The sequence below is a fragment of the Gymnodraco acuticeps genome, unplaced genomic scaffold, assembly GCF_902827175.1.
Source record: "Gymnodraco acuticeps unplaced genomic scaffold, fGymAcu1.1, whole genome shotgun sequence".
Lineage (NCBI taxonomy): Eukaryota > Metazoa > Chordata > Actinopteri > Perciformes > Bathydraconidae > Gymnodraco > Gymnodraco acuticeps.
Genome location: NW_022991123.1, coordinates 560,149 through 581,194, shown reverse-complemented (window position 1 = coordinate 581,194; position 21,046 = coordinate 560,149). Strand labels below are relative to the sequence as shown.

Genomic DNA, 21,046 nt, shown 5'->3' with positions numbered 1-21,046 from the left:
TTTAGAACTCATTCCTGCATCACGAATACAATCAAACAACGATAGCTGTAGTGAGCTGTTAGCTAATTTTTGTATTGCTTGGACATGGATGACTGAAGTCACTGTTGAAGTTGATAGGAGATTATTGGCCTTACCCAACAGGAAGTTGAGGGGGAGCCGACGAGGAACCAGTCCTTTGGGGAACTTCTCCCAGGCGTCTTCATAGATTTTTTGTCTCTCTTCTATACTGCCTGGAGTTAAGGAAAAATGTAATGTTGACAATTGTAGCTTTTACAATGAATGTGGACATTTTAATATTCCGTCAATATGGTGTTTCAAACAGAAAGCATGAAGTGTCCTACCTGGCTTCAGGGCACCTTCCAAGCCGCGGTAATAGGCCCAGTTCTCGGGATTCCTCTCCTGCAGACGGCGGTAGACTTGTGTCGCGTCATCGAGACGCTCCAACTTCAACAGGATCTCTCCTATAGAAACATGACAGAAGGGTGTTAAAGTACATAAAAAAGGGTCACAATATGTAGGATTTCCACTGACAACTCAACGTTAAAGCTGGAGAAATGTATGAAGTATAAATTGGAATCTTGAAAAAAAAAAAAAATGCCATCTTTGTATCACTTCTCACAGGCAGCAGATAAAACGTGTTGCCTGTTCTGTTGAGCATTAAGATATCTCATAACATGAACAAACATCATTTTGTGCTTTCGTCCATGCTGATTCTGCTCAAGCTGTATATTGAGAGTATTTTGCAAGGTTATCTCATCAAATTGCCCATCATGTTTCATATTCTTTGCCAGAACAAAGGGCAGAGATTGCTGAAGGACTCAATGTCATGTGCATATCGACTATTGTATTATAACCAGGGGTGCACATAACTTTTTTGCCCTGGTTCTCAAAGGAGCACCTGGAGATGTTGCTTGGTGCTCATCCTTAAAATGAAATAAACCGTAACTTTTGAGGGGGTCTTGACTTTATTTGCCAGACACACGACACTGAACACACATGCAGAGGTGAACACAGAACACACATGCAGAGGTGAACACAAGACAACATTAGCACGACCAGTAATCCTACAAGCTGTCATCACTACCCTCCTGACTGTCTTCCTCTCTGTCAGACATGGTAGCTGATGATGTAGGCCTACTACTTCCTCTCTGGTTGAGTCTGATTAGCTGCTTGCATCCACAAGTCAACAGCTGGTTTTGGGTCGAAAGTCTCTGTTGTCATCTTAGACAAGTGGATGTAATCAAATAAGTATGTGAACATAACCAATAACCTACCATAGCCAATAACAAATTAATGTAACTTATTTTATTGTTGTTGTTCATATCTTATTTTACCTTAACATTTATATATTTATGCATTTTTTGTTATCTTTCCAGTTTTAAAGGATATTTTTGGTTTACTGTCCTATAGTTTACATTGGAATGATTTCAAACCTGTTTATCCCAATAATTATAAAGGAGTGCCTTGGAAATATGTGTTTACATAAATTGTGATCAAAACGTTTGAGACCCACTGAGATAACTTAGACTAAAGTGAACTATCTAAACACTCCACAGTCCTTTACCTCACTGAGCTGTAGTTATCAGCCTCTCAGTCTGACTGGAGAGGACTCTCCCTCCACATTATTGTAGAAACATCTTCTTCTTATATCCGTTAGAGCAGCTAGCACCAGATGCTAATAACAACAGCGCCGGAACCGGTGCACCCTCCCTCGATCCCTCGCTCACTCGCACTTTGGCTGTGAGCTGCGGGCGCCAGATAAGCCAACATCCCCCATTTGCATCACTTACAGCGCCCATCATACAGGGCAAATGAAACGTGTAACCGGGGTGAAAAGGGTGTTACATTTACTTAATTATGAATGTTGTTACATCAAGGCCTAAAATTAGGATGAACCTGAATGCTACGGAGCCGACCCTGAGTTCATATGCAACTCGCAAATATCTTTCTCTCTCTCCTCTCTCCTCTCTTCTCCCTTCTGTCTCTTCTCTCTCTCTCTCAATGTTGGTACGCAAATGCGCCTTTTTTCAAATGACCCTGTGCTCATTTTTTGGCGGAGGTGCGCATGCGCACCAGTTATGTGCAGCCCTGATTATAACATTATTAGTGCGAATGCTGTGCATAGTTCTTCAAATCTTTATATCTTCTTATTTCAACCAATATTTTGCCGTCCGATAACTTCAGCCTACTTTCAGCTACAGAAACCATTCAAATATCAAAATATTCAGCCTTTTCAGCACATGATGGGAAACTTTCAACTTTCTCAAAATATTTTATACTTCAGCTTTTTAAACTCTTTTTTTAACATGTAACTCAATGGGAGGAACCTTGAAGTCCGCGTTTCGCTGCATTCCCTGCATTTCTCCGCTAAGTTCAGCAACACACTTACTTGGTTTTTGTAGCTAAAAGCAGCTACAGAGACCATTCAACTAATAACATATTCAGCTTTTTCAGCTAAATTCAGCAACAAATATACACAAGGCAAGTTTATTTATATAGCAACTTTCAACACAAGGCAATTCAAAGTGCTTTACAAAAAACGAAAGACATTAAGAAAATGGCATTTAAAATCAGTCATTAAAAAGAAAAGATAATAAAACATTAAAAGAAAAAATACATGGATAAAAGTTACAGTACAGTTTAAGATGTGAATAGTTCAATTAAAAGCAGCGGCAAAAAGTAAAGTCTTTAGTCTGGATTTAAAAGTAGTCAGAGTTGCAGCGGACCTGCAGGTTTCTGGGAGTTTGTTCCAGATATTTGGAGCATAATAACTGAACGCTGCTTTTCCATGTTTAGTTCTGACTCTGGGGACAGAAAGCTGACCAGTCCCTGAAGACCTGAGAGATCTGGATGGTTCATAATTTAGCAGGAGGTCAGAAATGTATTTTGGGCCTAAACCATTCAGTGCTTTATAAACCAGCAGCAGTATTTTGAAATCTATTCTTTGACACACAAGAAGCCAGTGTAAAGACTTCAGAACAGGAGTGATGTGATCCACTTTCTTAGTGTTAGTGAGGACTCGAGCAGCAGCGTTCTGAATCAGCTGCAGCTTTCTAATAGATTTTTTAGTGAGACCTGTGAAGACACCATTGCAGTAGTCGAGTCTACTGAAGATAAAAGCATGGACAAGTTTTTCCAAATCCTGCTGTGACATTAGTCTTTTAATCCTAGATATCTTCTTTAGGTGATAGTAGGCTGATTTAGTAACTGTTTTAATGTGACTGTTGAAACTCAGGTCAGAGTCCATGACTACACCTAGATTTCTGGCTTTATCTGTTGTTTTGAACATTGCAGACTGAAGCTCAGCGCTAACTTTTATACGTTCTGCCTTGGCTCCAAAAACCATTACCTCAGTTTTATCTTTGTTTAATTGGAGAAAGTTCTGACACATCCAGTCAATGATTTGTTCAATGCACTTACTCAGTGTTTGAATTGGAGCATAGTCTCCTGGTGAAATTGTTACGTAAATGTGTGTGTCATCTGCATAGCTATGGTAACTTATTTTGTTGTTTTTCATTATCTGAGCCAGTGGTAGCATGTAGATGTTAAAGAGAAGAGGCCCCAAGATGGAGCCTTGAGGTACCCCACATGTCATATTTGTCAACTCAGATGTGTATTTACTAGGGCTGTCAGTCGATTAAAATATTTAATCGCATGATTGTCCATAGTTAATCGCGATTAATCGCAAATTAATCGCACATTTTTGATCTGTTTTAAATGTACTTTAGAGGAATATTTTTCAAGTTTTTAATACTCTTATCAACATATGAGTGGACAAATATGCTTTATGCTAATGTTTATTATCATTTGAACAATGACAAATATTCTCATGAATATTAAACACAACAACTTCTGAACATTACAAATATTCGCCTCAATTCAACCTGGAACCTAACACAATAAAAATGGTGTGTGTGTGTGTGTGATGGATCGTTGGAGCTATGTGCAACTCAAGGCATATGCTGGAACGGGAGCTGCCTGGACGCTGCAATCATGTTGCACTATCCGTGCTGAGTGTGCTGACTTCTCGTACAATGTCCCACTGTCTGGCTGCCTGCATAAAGTCAAGTACTCGGCGCAGTTGTCGGCAAAATGTCGCTCCTCTGTTTTCATTTAAGCAGCTCCTTATATCCGTTAGCGCAGCTAGCTAGCACCAGATGCTAACAACAACAATGCACGTAAGGTCTCTCTCTCGCTCGCTCGAGCCACACATACACACACCCTCCCGGTCCTCCCAATAGCCAGTCGGTGCCTGCCGGTGAGCGTGGAAGTGTGGTCTGCCACAAGCGGGCGGCAGGAGCGGGGCTGTCAGCATCAGCTTGTAGATGGTATTTTAAACTCGATGCGCTCTGAAACTACGGGGCGACCGAGGAAAAAAGATACACATGCGTTAATCGCATTAAAATAATTAGTGGCGTTTTTTTTTTTTGCGTTAACGCGTTATTAATATATTATGTAAATTATAGTGTCCGTCCCAAAAATATTTTGTACTTATAGTGAAAACTAACCTTGGATGATGGGTTAGTAGACTAAAAGCTTTAGGAATCCAAAGTACAACATATAATAAGTACCCTGTATCAAGATTGATGCAAAACAAGTGATATTTGACATTTTTAGACAGATTTAGCAAAAGAAAACCTCTTCTGGGGCCATTTGGGTGGATTTTCCATATCTCTGGCCCCCCCTTGCTGGATTTTGACATGTGACATCTTTCTGACCGTCAGAGCCAATGGAATCGAGGGGAACTCCCACCTAGTCCTTATTTGGTAATGTGTGTGTGATAGTGTTAATTTCGTTGACTAAATCTATGACGAAATATGTTCGTCAACGACCTTTTTTTCCATGACGAAAACGAGACGATGACGAGACGGCAGTAAACAATAACTGTAACGAAATCATCATGCAATATCGTTGACGAAAAGTGACGAGACGAAAATGTAGTTCACTAAATAAAAACTATGCCAAAATCTCGCTTTACTTTCGTTGACGAAAAATGAGGAGACGAAATATTATCAAAGATAACGTTACATCTCTGATAGTCAGTTTTTCTCCCAGAAGTTCCATTTCCGGGGCTGCGGCAGGGCAGCAGCTGTGTGTCTGCGGTGCGCGCGGCGGTAGATTTGAATTACACCGGGCAGCGGCACCATATGAACTGTCAGGAAGACTCGGGTCTAACTCATGGTCTAACTAACCTTATTTAACAGAAAATGAAATGGCAACAGGGCTTGGGAGCAGTGGTCGCACTCGCGTTAACCGAATACCCCCCCCCCGTCAGCGCGAGTGATTGATAAATTGTGCACTCGACGGATAATAATGGATTATGACGGAAATGTTACGATCCGTCAAAATGACTGACAACGAAAAAGTCTAAAGCCACCACTGCTTGGGAGAAAGAAACGATGTGATATTTGGGCCCATTTTCGCTACAATGAGGCGGAGAAAAAAAGCGAATGCATTGTTTTATCAGAAGGGAAGCAATGTGGCCATAACACAGCTGGTAAAAACACCACAAACCTGAGCAGATACTCTCTGCAAAGCTGCATTCTTAATCATTCAACCTGTGTTTTTCATCAAATAAGGACAAAATATAATCTTATTTATTTATATATACTAAAATGACAAATTATTGGTTTTGGCTAGACTAGTTTGACTGAAATGTTCTATATAATCTGATGACTAAAAAAGCCTCAACAGTTTTTATTGACAAAAAGTAGACTAAAATAATTAGTTTTCTTTGACTAAAATATGACTAAAATGCTCAGACTTTTAGTCGACTAAATCTTGACTAAAATGTTTACTGTTTTAGTCGACTAAAATAAGACTAAAATGCTCAGACTTTTAGTCGACTAAAACTTGACTAAATAAAAACAGGATGAAGGTGACTAAATATGACTAAAACTAAAAAGGAAATTTAACACAGGACTAAGACTAAAACGAAATTAAAAAATAGCTGACGAAATTAACACTAGTGTGTGATAGACTGCTGCATTGCCAAGACCGGAAGCAGCAGCCACTCTGGTGGCTACCATTAGCAGCTAATGTTTGCTCTGCGATTTTTACATAAAAATGGAATTATGGATTATAAATGAAATAATTTTTTTTATACAGAGACGTTAAAAACCTATGGATTAACCGATTCAGCCGCGTTTTTTCTCGTTTTAATGCCATTGAACACGTCTTTTGATCAGATTGACAGCTGCGGTGAGACGATCTCCCTAGAAGCTCCGTAAAGGTACGTGTTGTGATGTCTGTGTTTGCTTCCCCTGTCGTGAGTTCGGATGACTCAGTGATGATACTATATACAGGGGTGCACATAACTTTTTTGCCCTGGTTCTCAAAGGAGCACCTGGAGATGTTGCTTGGTGCTCATCCTTAAAATGAAATAAACTGTAACTTTTGAGGGGGTCTTGACTTTATTTGCCAGACACACGGCACTGAACACACATGCAGAGGTGAACACAGAACACACATGCAGAGGTGAACACAAGACAACATTAGCACGACCAGTAATCCTACAAGCTGTCATCACTACCCTCCTGACTGTTCTCCTCACTGTCTTCCTCTCTGTCAGACATGGTAGCTGATGATGTAGGCCTACTACTTTCTCTCTGGTTGAGTCTGCGATTAGCTGCTGGTTTTGGGTCGAAAGTCTCTGTTGTCATCTTAGAAAAGTGGATGTAATCAAATAAGTATGTGAACATAACCAATAACCTACCATAGCCAATAACAAATGAATGTAACTTATTTTATTTATGTTGTTCATTCATATCTTATTTTACCTTAACATTTATTTATTTATGCATTTTTTTTTATCTCTCCAGTTTTAAAGGATATTTTTGGTTACTGTCCTATAGTATACATTGGAATGATTTCAAACCTGTTTATCCCAATAATTATAAAGGAGTGCCTTGGAAATATGCGTTTACATAAATTGTGACCAAACTGTTTGAACTTAGACTAAAGTTAACTATCTAAACACTCAGAGTCCTTACCTCACTGAGCTGTAGTTATCAGCCTCAGTCTGACTGGAGAGGACTCTCCCTCCACATTATTGTAGAAACATCTTCTTCTTATATCCGTTAAAGCAGCTAGCAACAGATTCTAATAACAGCGCCGGTACCGGTGCACCCTCATTCGCTCACTCGCATTTTGGCTGTGAGCTGCGGGCGCCAGATAAGCCAACATCCTCCATTTTCATCACTTACAGCGCCCATCATACAGGGCAAATTAAACGTGTAACCGGGGTGAAAAGGGTGTTACATTTACTTAATTGTGAATATCCTTACATCAAGGCCGAAAATTAGGATGAGCACCAACGGTCAAAAATGTTTTTTTCCCTCCCAGAGCTGGCGCCCTAGGCGAACATCTATTACGCCAGTGCTACGGGCCGGCCCTGAGTTCATATCATAGGTTCATATTCAACTCGTAAATATATTTCTCTCTCCCTCTTCTCTTTTCTCTCTTGCTCATTGTTGGTACGCAAATGCGCCTTTTTTCAAATGACACGGTGCTCTTTTTTTGGCGGAGGTGCGCATGCGCACCAGTTATGTGCAGCCCTGACTATATACCTAAATAATCTGTGGAAACTCAGCTTTAATCGGATATCTTGTATGTATAGCTACGATAAGTAATAAGGGTACTTTTATCTTGAGTTCTGTGCCAATGTCCATTAGCATTTTTTGCTAAGGGGTCATTTAGTTGCTTCTTATGAGACTTGTGTTTTGTTTTGGTAAAAATGGTTTGTATCGTCAGTTAGCTGAGATTATTTCAGTTAATCTGGTATAACACATTAATAAGTTCTTAAATATTAAGATCCCCTGAGACACAGTGTCGTGAAAAAAAAAACAGGGTCCCCGCCGACGGGGACCTTGGGGTTTAACAGGTTAAGTAGGATTCAAACCAATTTAGAACTGTTTCCGAAAGTCCCACCCAGTTTTCCAGTCGGTCTAGTAATATGCTGTGGTCAACAGTGTCAAACGCAGCACTGAGATCTAATAATACTAACACTGAAGTTCTGCCACTGTCTGTGTTTAAGTGGATGTCATTGAAGACCTTTACAAGAGTAGTCTCAGTGCTGTGGTTTGGACGAAAGCCTGACTGGAACACATCGAAACAACTATTTAAATGCATTCACACGCATTTTCAGCAGGAAATGCATTTTCTAGTTACATCGCATGTTATTACTTCAGGGTTCATACACTTTTTCACCAATGATTTTCAATGACTTTTCCATTACCTTTACCTAATTTTCCATGACCAAAAAAAAATTACCATTGAAAATGTTTTATTTTAACATGGAACAGGAAAATAAGGTCTGCATATGAAACATGTAGTGCCTATCTAAAACTAATCAAATAGTAGGCTTACTAGCTTCTACACACTGAAGCAACTGTAGTCAGGGACGCAAACTCATCAGGTATGAAAAAGGTGACAAGGACCCGAGCCCCCCGACCCCACGGAATATCGGCTTTAAAATGAGGAATAACAGGATTTTAGCAGTCAGAACAACTAAAGCAGCAGGTAATAATAACAGAAACGCCAAAGAGTCACATCTAATAGACATATATAAAAGCATTTATTTTAATTGTGTAGCAGTCAGTTTATAATTTTGGCAGCACTGTTGAGCATTTTGAAAATGTATTGTCATGCCTCTGTGCAAGGCTTAGTCTTTCTATCTGTATAGCCAGTGGTGTAAAGTAACTAAGTTCATAAACTCAACAAGCACTATACGTGGGTACAATTTTGAGATACTTGTACTTTATTTAAGTATTTCAATGTTTTGCTACTTTGTTCTTCTACTCCTCTACAGTTCAGAGGTACATGGTGTACTTTTCCTCCACTACATGTATTTAATACCTTTAGTTACTTCACAGATGTGGATGAATGATGTGAAATATAATCAAATGTTGAATCAGACTTTAGTTCCACCTGGAGTAAATTCACCAGCTACCCTGCAGTATACAAAGTCATTCAAACTAGCTGCACCTTTACCAGCTTTGAGAACACTTTCATGATCAATCATTATAAAACATATCATATATATTATTCTGAAATGGACCAATCTGCACAACGACTACTTTTACTGTCACTACTTTCACTATATTTTGATGATAATACTTTTCTACTTTTACTTGAGGAACATTTTGAATGCAGGACTTTTACTGTGACAGAGTATTCCTACACTCTGGTACTTCTACTTTTACTCAAGTACAATACCTGAGTACTTCTACTTTTACACAAGTACAAGATCTGAGTAGTATACTTTTATCAAGTACAAGATCTGAGTACTTCTACTTTTACTCAAGCACAATATCTATACTTATACCACCTCTGTTTATAGCCTATGAAAAAACCGAAGGCTAAAGCTAACGTTAGCAGATAGTGACAATGTATGCATGCTAGCTCGCGCAACGATTCCTTAAATAATATTGCGACAGAAAAACGTTTCAGTTCACATCACGCTCTGCCCTGCTCTGAACCGCCTGTTCTAACAGCTGTTCACCAGCGGCTCAGTCTGTGCCACAGTGACTCCGCACAGTTAACGAACGCACCGTAGATAATGTAGCTGACCCTCATCCCGGAGCAGCAGAGTTCAGCCGGCCCGACAGGCAGTAAGACTCGAGCACACAGCTCGCGCTTCATATATTAAAAAATAACACCATGCACATCATGATGGCACATAACAGCTCGCAACCGCAGATTATTTCGGCGATTAGATCAAATGTAAATTATATTTGACGCAACTTTAGTTACATTTCCATGACTTTTCCAGTAAAAAAATATTGTTTTCCATAACTTTTTCAGGGCCTGGAATTTGCATTTTGAATTTCCATGACTTTTTCAGGTTTTCAATGACCGTACGAACCCTGTTACTTGGATTACACTTTTATCCACTGCAACCAAAATACACTTCAATACCGTGGACATGCCATTCAGAGCAATTAGGGGTTGACCAAGGACACTTCTACATGTAGACTACAGGGGTTGGGATCAGCCACTGACCCTGCGATTGGTAGATCAGCACTTTGAACCCCTGAGCCATGGTGTAGGTGTACAACATGCACCCAGGAAGTGCGCCGGACGCTGGTGCTAAAACTTCTGTGTCAGTCAATGACTTACATAGGGAAAGAGACGTCTGTATATCAGCAAATACTTTTTTTGAAGTAAATTAGATACCCAGTACCAACACTTTTAAAGCCTTTATTAAACCATTACAGCCCGTCCAAACAGCGTTGTCGCCTGCCGGCGGGCATGTCTGACACTAGACCAACAACCAATCACCTGAATCTCCCGCCCCGGACACACAAGCAGCGGTTTGATTGGCAAGAGCTTGTACTGGCATATGAATCGATTGGCTGACGCTTCCGTCGAAGCTTCAAAAGTTGAACATTGCTCAACTTTTGCAGCGAGCACTGCGAGAAAAGCTACGCTTTGCTCCCACAATGCAGTTTGGCGAAGCGTGAGGTCACCCCATTCAAAGTGAATGGGCAGAAGCGTTGAAGCTTCAACACACGCCGCTGTGTGGACGGGCCGTTAGGGTCTTAAGGTTGTAAAATGCGCTAATAGTCAAATCCAGAGTTGTTTCCCTCTCCATTTACCCAACTGAGCGGTGAGAGTGCGCATGCTCTATGAGCCCAGATACGATTACTTTTGCCCCTCGAGAGGCAGGCCATTTTGGCTTTACGCATCACTGAGCAACTTTCATAGGAATGGCGTCCCGGATCCAACCGCCAACCTTCTTTGTTGGACAGCTTCTCTACCCCACTAGTAAACACGCGTTTACCCTGATATGCTCGTATTTTAACAAGAGACTTCCCAGGTGAGACCTCATTGACCCACCTCGTGTCTCCTCCACAGCCAGTTTGTCACAGATCTGCTTCTCGTAGTTGTTCAGATGCTCCAGGGCCTCCTTGTAGAGGCCTGCCTCCCTCAGCACCTGGTTCTGGTACAGCAGCAGCTCGCTGTACTCGTAGTCCACTTTGTCTGGAGACGTCTGGACAAACAAATGGGCATGAAATCAATATTATTAACGGTTGCCTAGTCACGCCAACCTGTTGTGTAATATATATATATATATATATATATATATATATATATATATATATATATATATATATATATATATATATATATGGCACAAAGACAGGAAGCAGAATGGTCTTATCAGGAGCGAGCCAGAGAATGGGAGCTTTATTGTAGTAATATATTTAAAACCTTTGGGAAAAAAGAATGCCAGGCTTAAAAGCACATATTAAAGTCTTTGATCAATAATCAAGTTTGATAGATGTGATGACAAAATGACAAGACAACCACAGTTTTTTTTAGACAACGGCTTCAGAGGTTCACCAATGGGGCATTTACTGACGTATTTAATGCTGTAGATCAAAAACGAGAAATCTCCTAAGCCAACTCATCTCTGGGTTTAGGACACAGTCTTGCACCACTCCATTGGGTCTAACCTGTTGTGTTTTCCGGAACTCCTCAATGATCTTTGCGGCCATCTCGTAGTCTTCCAGGAGGTGATAGGCGATGGCGTAGCCGATCCAAGAGGCCCGCTGTGCTGGACGCAGCTGCAGCAGCTGGTACCGTGTCTCCTAAAAAAGAAAGAAAGATATACAAATGCAGATTTATCTTGCCATGCTTACCATCACAACTAATTGACAAAACAATGAACTCTGACCCCTGTTTGACAAATCTCATGAGAGTCCTAAAGAATTAGCACATTGATGTGTAGCTGGGAGGGATTAGATAGTTACTACACCATGTTGTTTCTAGCTGGCTCAGGGAGAACCTAAAGAATAAACCTAATACATTTGGACTATTTGTAAACCAGTCTTTGATCTTCATACCTCTTACTAATAAGCATCTAAATCCCAGGCTGTGTCCCGCGAGAGCTGTTCTACATTGCGAAGCCTGGCTGTAACCTGCGACTGCCTACTGATATGCTCAGTCCTCCCCTAAAATCAGTGCCAAACTTGGTCCTGGATAAGGCAGAGCGACAGATGGGAGTGTGCATTCCACAAAGTTATTTTATTCTCTTATTACAAAGTAAAGTTGCCAAGTAAGGTATAATGTGAAACGAGGCAGTCATTAACTAATTTTTTTTTTTTTAAGCCACTTAAAATGAGACTTTCACTAACTCTCGTGTGCAAGTAAGCCATGCGTATTGGGTGTGTTGTATCCTGAGGGAAACAGGGAAGGAGCCTGGGAGCAGCAAAAGTGAAGTGCCAAGTCAAGTTTACACATGTTAAATAAAAACATGTAAAGCAATCTGAAAAGTCATTTTTGAGCCGTGTTCCCTATACATTTTGATGAGGTCACTAGAATGATGCTACGATCATGAGCATCACAGGATCAAATCCGAAAGCACCGCTCATGAACCCCCTGTCAGCTCACCCTGTAGCCCTCCAGGTCTCTCATCTGGATCTGCAGCAGGGACAGGTCTCTGAGGATCTGCAGGTTGTCCTTGTCCCACTTCAGAGCGTTGCGGTAACACTTGATGGCTTCGTCATACTTCTTGTCCGAGCGCTGCAGTAGGCCGTAAACGTGCCAGCCTGGTGCACGAGGAGTTAAGGAATAATCTCCATTGATTCTGATGAAATCAAACTATTATTAAAAAGGTTATAAACAAGAGTTGTGATCACTAATGAAGCTCTCCTGGTTAGAGTGGACAATCAATTTGACTTAAACCTCTGTATATAATGTAATATGTTGCAGTGTCTGTATTGTAGCACAATGTGTAGATTATAACTTCAACTTCCTATGTTTATATACATAATTGTATTATATTCAGGGGTGCACATACATTTTTTGCCCTGGTTCTCAAAGGAGCACCTGGCGATGTTGCTTGGTGCTCATCCTTAAAATGAAATAAACTGTAACTTTTGAGGGGGTCTTGACTTTATTTGCCAGACACACGGCACTGAACACACATGCAGAGGTGAACACAGAACACACATGCAGAGGTGAACACAGAACACAAGACAACATTAGCACGACCAGTAATCCTACAAGCTGTCATCACTACCCTCCTGACTGTTCTCCTCACTGTCTTCCTCTCTCTCAGACATGGTAGCTGATGATGTAGGCCTACTTCTTTCTCTCTGGTTGAGTCTGTGATTAGATGCTTGCATCCACAAGTCAACAGCTGGGTTTGGGTCGAAAGTCTCTGTTGTCATCTTAGACAAGTGGATGTAATCAAATAAGTATGTGAACATAACCAATAACCTACCATAGCCAATAACAAATTAATGTAACTTGTTTTATTTGTGTTGTTCATTCATATCTTATTTTACCTTAACATTTATTTATGCATTTTTTTTTTATCTCTCCAGTTTTAAAGGATATTTTTGGTTACTGTCCTATAGTATACATTGGAATGATTTCAAACCTGTTTATCCCAATAATTATAAAGGAGTGCCTTGAAAATATGTGTTTACATAAATTGTGACCAAACCGTTTGAACTTAGACTAAAGTGAACTATCTAAACACTCAGTCCTTACCTCACTGAGCTGTAGTATCAGCCTCTCAGTCTGACTGGAGAGGACTCTCCCTCCACATTATTGTAGAAACATCTTCTTCTTATATCCGTTAGAGCTAGGGATGCATACCGGTATCCGGTATTACCGAAATACCGGTTACTGGTGGCTACGGTATACCGTACCGAAATCAGATCCGGTTTCGATACTTTAAAAAAAAAAAATTACAATAATTTTAAAAGTGAGTCCGTGGCCCGTGATGGCGGGTGTTATAAATTAGATTGCATAATCGTTTTTCTTCATATTTTATGTATTTTTCATTGTTTGTTCAATACTAGAAAGGTAAAAGTCTCATAAAAAGGACTGTGATGGGATTTGTTTTCTCTCACCAGTGAAGGTAAATGTTGATTTTAAAGATGAGATTTGTTGTGATCTCATGACCATTATTCTATTATGTATTTGTTCTCTAGTCGAATCTCAGGTTTAACATGAATTATAACGGTGCTATAACGGTCTGTTTGCATTGACAAGATGTGCTATTCACGCGGCACACCTGATGGCGGGTGTTACAAAATATATTCCATAATCGATTTTCTTCATATTTTGTATGTATTTTTCATTGTTTGTTCAGTACTAAAAGGTCCAAGAAGTCCCACAATTGAATTTAATATTCATTTGACATGTTAACTATATCGTAAAGCGCTTCATGGGAGTAATTGTGGGATGATACATTTTCAAAGTATCACGATATGCATCGGTTGAGTATCGGTATCGTAAAAAAGTCAACGATATGCATCCCTAGTTAGAGCAGCTAGCACCAGATTCTAATAACAACACCGGGCGGTGCGCCCTTCTCTCTCTCCCTCGCTCGCTCACTCGCATTTTGGCTGTGAGCTGCGGCCGCCAGATAAGCCAACATCCCCCACTTTCATCACTTACAGCGCCCATCGTACAGGGCAAATGAAACGTGTAACCGGGGTGAAAAGGGTGTTACATTTACTTAATTATGAATGTTGTTACATCAAGGCCGAAAATTAGGATGAGCCCCAACGGTCAAAAATGTTTTTTTCCCTCCCAGAGCTGCCAGCGCAGCGCCTCCCCGGATCTGGCGCCCTAGGCGAACATCTATAACGCCAGTGCTACGGGCCGACCCTGAGTTCATATGCAACTCGCAAATATCTTTCTCTCTCTCTCCTCCCTCTTCCTCTCTCAATTTTGGTACGCAAATGCGCCTTTTTTTCAAATGACCCGGTGCTCTTTTTTTGGCGGAGGTGCGCATGCGCACCTGGGCCCCAGTTATGTGCAGCCCTGATTATATTTGATCATTTACATGACATTTTACATGAACTACGTTTTTTTAATAGATTATTTCATTTTTCATTTTAAAATTGAGCAACTGTCACAAAACCCTATTTCCACCGGGACAAATCAACTATTCTTATTGTGTTATCAATCACTTCATAATGATTATTTGAAATAAAAGAAATACATTTTCATAAGTGATATAATGCGAACAATTGCCCAATTTTTTTGGTCTAAATAGAGCTTGACCTAATCAAATATTTTTTATCATTATATGGTTAAATGTCCATCACACTTCCCTGGAGGACCAATTGATCAAAATCTCTTCTGATTATATTACTGTTGATTTGCTGTCTAGTCTCTGCTCTTTAAAACTTAGTATATCTTTATATCAAAGTAAAAACTACAAAATCCCAACATATTTACCACAGGTTCTTAAGCTGAAGAGTGACTGGTGAGGTTAAAAACGACAGCAGTGTGTTTCCTGCTCAGAGAAGAGTTGACTATGGGATTAGGCGGCCCAGCACTATCTGCTGGAAGAATGAACAGATTTCCCTTCGGCCTGAGAGTCACAGGGAGAGACAGAAAGAGAGCAGCGAACAGAGGAAGTGCTGACTCAGAGCTCCACAATGTGTGGCATCTCAAGGTCATTCATTTTACAAAAGACACACCAGCTCAAGGTCTTACCCACTTAACCTGGAGCATATCTACTTTAATAACACACAAATGATGACGTGGGTAAGGATACAGACGTGGCTCTTGAGATCATTGCGCAGGCCTCTTCTCACCAGGTCGTAGGCCTCCTCCTTCTTCCCCAGACAGTTCAGGGTCAGTCCCTTCATTGCCAGGGTCTCTGCAGGGGGACAGTGAAACACCACACAGTGAGAAATATGGAACATAATATTGCCTGCTTTTCATCCATCTATCCATTCAAACATCTGATGCTTACCTCCATGCTCTGCAAACTTGGGGTTGGACAAGATTTGTTTGCAGAACTTGAGCCCGTTTCTGTACTGCTTGTGTTCGTAACATCGCTGTCAAAGGAAGGAGAAAAAAAGTCACAATAAGCCAAGAGAAGTGGAGTGACATTTCAGAGAGAGACAGAAGTCATGTAATACTCAAAGAAACTAGCTCAGTAGCAAAAAGGAAAAACCATGAAAGACACATTATTTCACTTTTTGTGTGCAAAAGAAACTCCCATTGGAGGGTACTTTGGGATTTTAGCCTTTGCAGACCATTAACATGCACAAAGACTTATATAACACACTACAACAAAGGGAAACTCCAATAAAGCATAATAGGGCCTCTTTAAAATAACATATTCAAGTCTTGAAGTAAGAAGTTTAAGAGTTGTGGTCACAAATTCAGAGCTGGTCATAGTTGTTCCCCAGCAACAATATTATAACATCCTCAGAACATAATCAGACAATTACTCCAGAATGATTACATACAACTCTGCATGTGAGCTTTTATCAGGCTTCTGCACACAGCCAAGCTTAAACGTTGAATCAGATTTTTTACGAAGACAGCCACAGTATTACACCACTTTGAAGGAATTACCAGCTTTTTGCCCTAGAGTTATATTTAGTATGCAGTTTCACAATCAGTAGTATAGCACCTCTCTTTTTAAGCTGATCTCCGAGTGTGTGTGAGAGCAATAGGAAAAATAAAGTTGGCAGAGAGCATTTCGTTGTCCCACTGCCGACTTCACTAATGGTAAAAAAATGACGACATTACTGAACAAGGTCTGTTTTGAAATTGTGCGTTCATTCAGTCTGTCAGAGACTTTATGAGTCAGCATACCATAATAATCTAGTGAGGCTGTCCAACAACATCATCTCTGAACCAAACCATGTTCTGAACAGCGAATATGAATTGTTGCCATCTAATCGGAGATACAGGGTCCCTCGTTTTAATAAAGTCAGACGGAAGCACTCCTTTGTGCACCAGTCAACTCTAACAGTAAATACAGAGCTCAATCAAATGCACGTTAAAGGGTCTTTGAGCATGTTTCTCTCAGTGATTGTTTCATGGGACGGGTGGCGCAGTGGTCTGTGCGTTTGATCATCAGATCAAGGGGGCGTTGGGGAACTCCAGTTCGAAACTCGCTCCCGCCCCACTGCGTCAGGCCGTTGTGTCCTTGGGCAAGACACTTCACACGAATTTGCTCCTGTGGGTATTGTCCACAGTACATGACCATTACATGTATGATCTGTATGTGTATTTGTAAAGCGCTTTGAGAGTCTTTGATAAAGCGCTATAATAAATATAAGGATTATTATTATTATTATTGTGATGTTGTGTTAAATGTTTGTTTTTCTTGTATTGTGTCCTATAGTGTTGTCACGATACCAACATTTTGGTTTCGATACCAAGTCAAGAATTGCGATTCCGATTCTTTTTCGATACTTTTCTTAAAAAAAGGGAAACAGTCTTAAATGTAATCATTGTGCTTTATTTCACACCAGAATCATAACACACACTTTTAAACAATGAGAACAATACATTAAATTACTAGAATTTGTATTAAATACAATTAAGCATAATCTATAAACAACTTTTTTGTTTTTCCGCTTCTGGCGTTTTTTTTTGTCAACAAGCCGACGCGCAGCGGCAGTTGCACTCCCACTTGCAGCCATGCTTCTCGCTTTCTCACATGCTCTGGCAGCTAGCGCGTGCACGAGAGAGGGGAGGCACTTCAGCGTGCACGAGAGATGGGAGGGACTTAGAACGTGCTTGAGAGGGAGGGACTGCAGGCACGGCTGCAGTGCAGGGAGTGGAAGCAGAGCGCTGAACACACACGGCTCTTATTAAAACAGCGCTTTCTCACCGGAGTACTTTTCCCCGTCATTCTTAAAGTACCGATACTAATGAAACGGAGGAATCGTACCGTTTTTAACGGCAGGGTATCGCGGTACCTTTCAAATATCGGTACACCGTGCAACACTAGTGTGTGTTGCTGCATGTAGCAGCTGCGTGTGTAAACTGCCACGCCCCCTCGCACACAGACGGGAGAGAGATCGAAAATACTAAAGATAATCATAGACGCATGTTGCAGTCTTTTTGCATGTTAGAAACGGAGTTGGCGACACTAAAACTGCAATATAATGTTTGTGTAGCAATAATACACATGATATATATTTTACATGTCTCCAGTACCGATAAAAAGACCGCTAACGTTGGAGCTTAACGGTACCACGGTCTTTAATAATTCAGCCCGGGGCCCGTTTAATACCGGGGCTCGGTACCCATCCCTACCTGTGAGCATTTTAAATCGCATTTGAACTAAATGCTTATATAATCTGTAGTTTAACTTGTATTTGTATTGTTGATTTATTGTGTGAACGAGGCGATATAGAGACGGTTAAGCTGTCATTATTAGGCTGTAATTTGTTATATACTGTTGGCGTGGTAAGCAGGCCTATTGTTTTTGGAAATGTGTGGAGTTAGGTGGCCCGTGAGTGTTTTTGTATTGGTTAAGCGGTCCTTTGTATGAAAAAGTTTGAGAAACACTGCTTTACATGCACAAAACCCTTTATAATCTACTACAGGAAAGGGAGAAAAAAAGCACAATAGGGCCTCTTTAAAAAATCCCTCCATTAGTGAGCTTGAAGATAAATGAGGCGTGGCTGATCCCAACTCATTGCCCTTCAAATTGAACTGCAGCACAAAGGTTGAATTTCAGACTGATGAAATACACATTTTTACTGAGATTATTGGTGCAAGGGCCAACTTTAAAGTGTTGCCCCCCTACCACAACAGAACACAATGGAAACTCATCAAACTCCACTGCCATGCAGAAGTTGGAGACCTGCCAACTTCTAATAATGCATTTGGGCACTGTCTGGGAAAGCAACAAAATAAATGGGGTGTGGTCCACTTCTGACTACAGCCAAAGAGAAAACGGCTTAAAATCTCATACTATATTATCACATCCCCAGTGCAGAAAGCGTAATATAACAGTACATTTATTCTGTGTTTTTCCTCATACATGTTACGATGTAACCAGACTAAATCTCTTTATGCCATTTTTAACTGCAAAGACTTACACTTAAAAAAATTGTTTTGCGATCCAGACTTATCGTAGATAATACTCATGCAGAGTAACGCAAGACTGTGGCACCTGCAGTACCATACATTACAAAAAAACTGTGACAAGTACAAATGAAAACAACTCAGAAATAAGAAGTGCAGGCTTTTCTTTCATTTTGATGAATGTTTCCTGCATTATTGTCCAGACAAAACAAATATTGCTTTAGTTGTCATATGCCAAGTGAATGAAAATACACAAATTCTGCACCACCTGGGTTACACAAGAAATTAACTATAATTTAAGTTTTAATTGGAAAAATGCACATTTCAGACTACACAACAGTGTGGTGCAACAACGGTTCAATGAAAATAAATGATACCTCTGAGGTATGCGTGAAAGAAAACAGACCAACCTTTCAAGATCAAGTGCAGGTTACAGGTCTGTTTGAATGAAAGAATGTCCTCTGCCAATGTGCTGATAAACAGCCACACACTGCTAGCAGATCCCCTGCCTTTCAAAACAATGAAGGCTATCTGAACTGGAAAGTGACGTTAAAGGGGTCGCTGCCACACTTTTTGGAAAGTATGTAGCTCGCTTTCCATGCAGAGATGCTTAACATCATACAGCAAAAATACGCACGGAAAAATACTTGTTTATTGAGTTCTTAGACAGCTCCCAAATTGTCATTTCCAATTGCAATAAAGCTATGCTTACACCACACATGTTCAACGATTCCTCTGACCCACATCAAACTGTGTGCAGTACTTGAACACAAACATCATAGTGAGGGATGGATGTAGCTAGCTGCCAGAGCACAGCAGGCCTGAGGCACCTACAGATTTGCTGACAGTCACACCGGTCCTTCGTTTGCTTTCTTTCGTTTTCACACATGCTCTACTATTTTGACTTTAGTCAAGCTAGACCAGTTAGGGTAAAGTGTGCATCCAACGTCATCCTACGATGACAGATTAAGAGTGACAATCAGCCTAAAATACCTAAAGTCTGCTAAACCAAGATACCCAACACTAGTTGCTAGCATTAGCCGATTAGCTAACGTCAAATGGCCAGCCGGTGTGCTGAGCTTGCATAGCTGGATAGCATGGCCCTCATACGACACATGTCAAACTTAAATATATATTCGGGTAAAACACCTGCTATGCAATAATATAACAACAAACGTTGAGCCAAACAGCTATAAGAGGTGGTTTGAAGACTTAACTAAAGAGCCCACACGACCGTTAAACTGGCTAGCATGTTAGCATCGTGGAGGATAGCCTCAAATTATGGCTTGTTGTGTGTGACAAGCGGTGCGGCCTCCTGCAACTAACTAGCTTTCCGGCTATTTAAAGCCGTACCAATTTGCTTATTAGTGAGAATGCTTTTTTTTTTAAACTTCAACATGTCTGTCAAAATCACAACAAAGTCCAGAACAACCATTTTAGCTTCACGTTACGGAGACAGCGCATGTTAGGGCCGGGCTAGCTAGCCCATTCAATTATGCCATTTTGCTAACACACTGACGCTAGCGCTAGCAGCCGGGAGCTAAACTGGCACACAGAGTGCCGCCGATTAAGCTTCTGACCCGCCAGTGTTCTGCATTAACGACACATAACGCTATGCAACGCTTTAATAATCAACTCACCAAGATCCTCTTGAAGAGAGCGTTCTCTTTCGGCGGCAAAGTAACTGTCGGCATTGTTGCGGTTGAGATCAGTTTCTCCCTCGACCTCAGCACATGTAGCTAAAGTTAGCCCTGGTAGTCAAGAGGAGTAGAGCTGAGTGATGGCTCGCCTGCTCGCTTCAGCCGCTCGATTGCTCCGTCTCCTCTCACTTCCTCCTCACGTGATGACGGAAGCTCCGACACCTTTCAAAATGGCGGCGGGGGCCTTTTATGAGACGGACCCTGGCAGATTGGGATAACTAATGTCAAATATCCGCTTCAAACATGTTTTTCAGACATATAAAATACTCTGCGTACATTAAAAAGTTGTATTTGATGTTTTTTTTTACCCACGTAAAGTACAACTAGGCCTACCTGGTTAAAAATGAAAATAGAAGCATCCATCTAGCAATATGTAAACATTCAGAAACTTAAAATGTGCAAATGTTATGTATATTTAAACATGTCCGCAATAATGTCAACCTTTTAGTATGTCAATCAGTGGCGTAACAAGGTTGTGATTGGCCCCAGTGCACTGCAAATATTGTTTTGCGCCCCATCGCCATACTTGC

The 21,046-nt window shown here is 40.7% G+C and overlaps 1 protein-coding gene across 1 annotated transcript in view; it reads right to left on the bottom strand.

Moving 5' to 3' along the window:
- naa15b (N-alpha-acetyltransferase 15, NatA auxiliary subunit b) overlaps nt 1-20,700 on the bottom strand; it is a 31,830-nt gene extending 11,130 nt beyond the window's left edge. Inside the window, exons 1-8 of the mRNA XM_034237096.1 lie at nt 20,457-20,700; nt 15,731-15,815; nt 15,530-15,634; nt 12,397-12,554; nt 11,460-11,594; nt 10,840-10,993; nt 342-461; nt 135-230 (exon numbers count right to left, since the gene is read on the bottom strand). Coding sequence (XP_034092987.1) covers nt 135-230; nt 342-461; nt 10,840-10,993; nt 11,460-11,594; nt 12,397-12,554; nt 15,530-15,634; nt 15,731-15,815; nt 20,457-20,510 — 907 coding nt within the window. The 5' untranslated portion in view covers nt 20,511-20,700. The remainder of the gene's footprint in view (nt 1-134; nt 231-341; nt 462-10,839; nt 10,994-11,459; nt 11,595-12,396; nt 12,555-15,529; nt 15,635-15,730; nt 15,816-20,456) is intronic.
- Nucleotides 20,701-21,046: the final 346 nt, after the last annotated feature.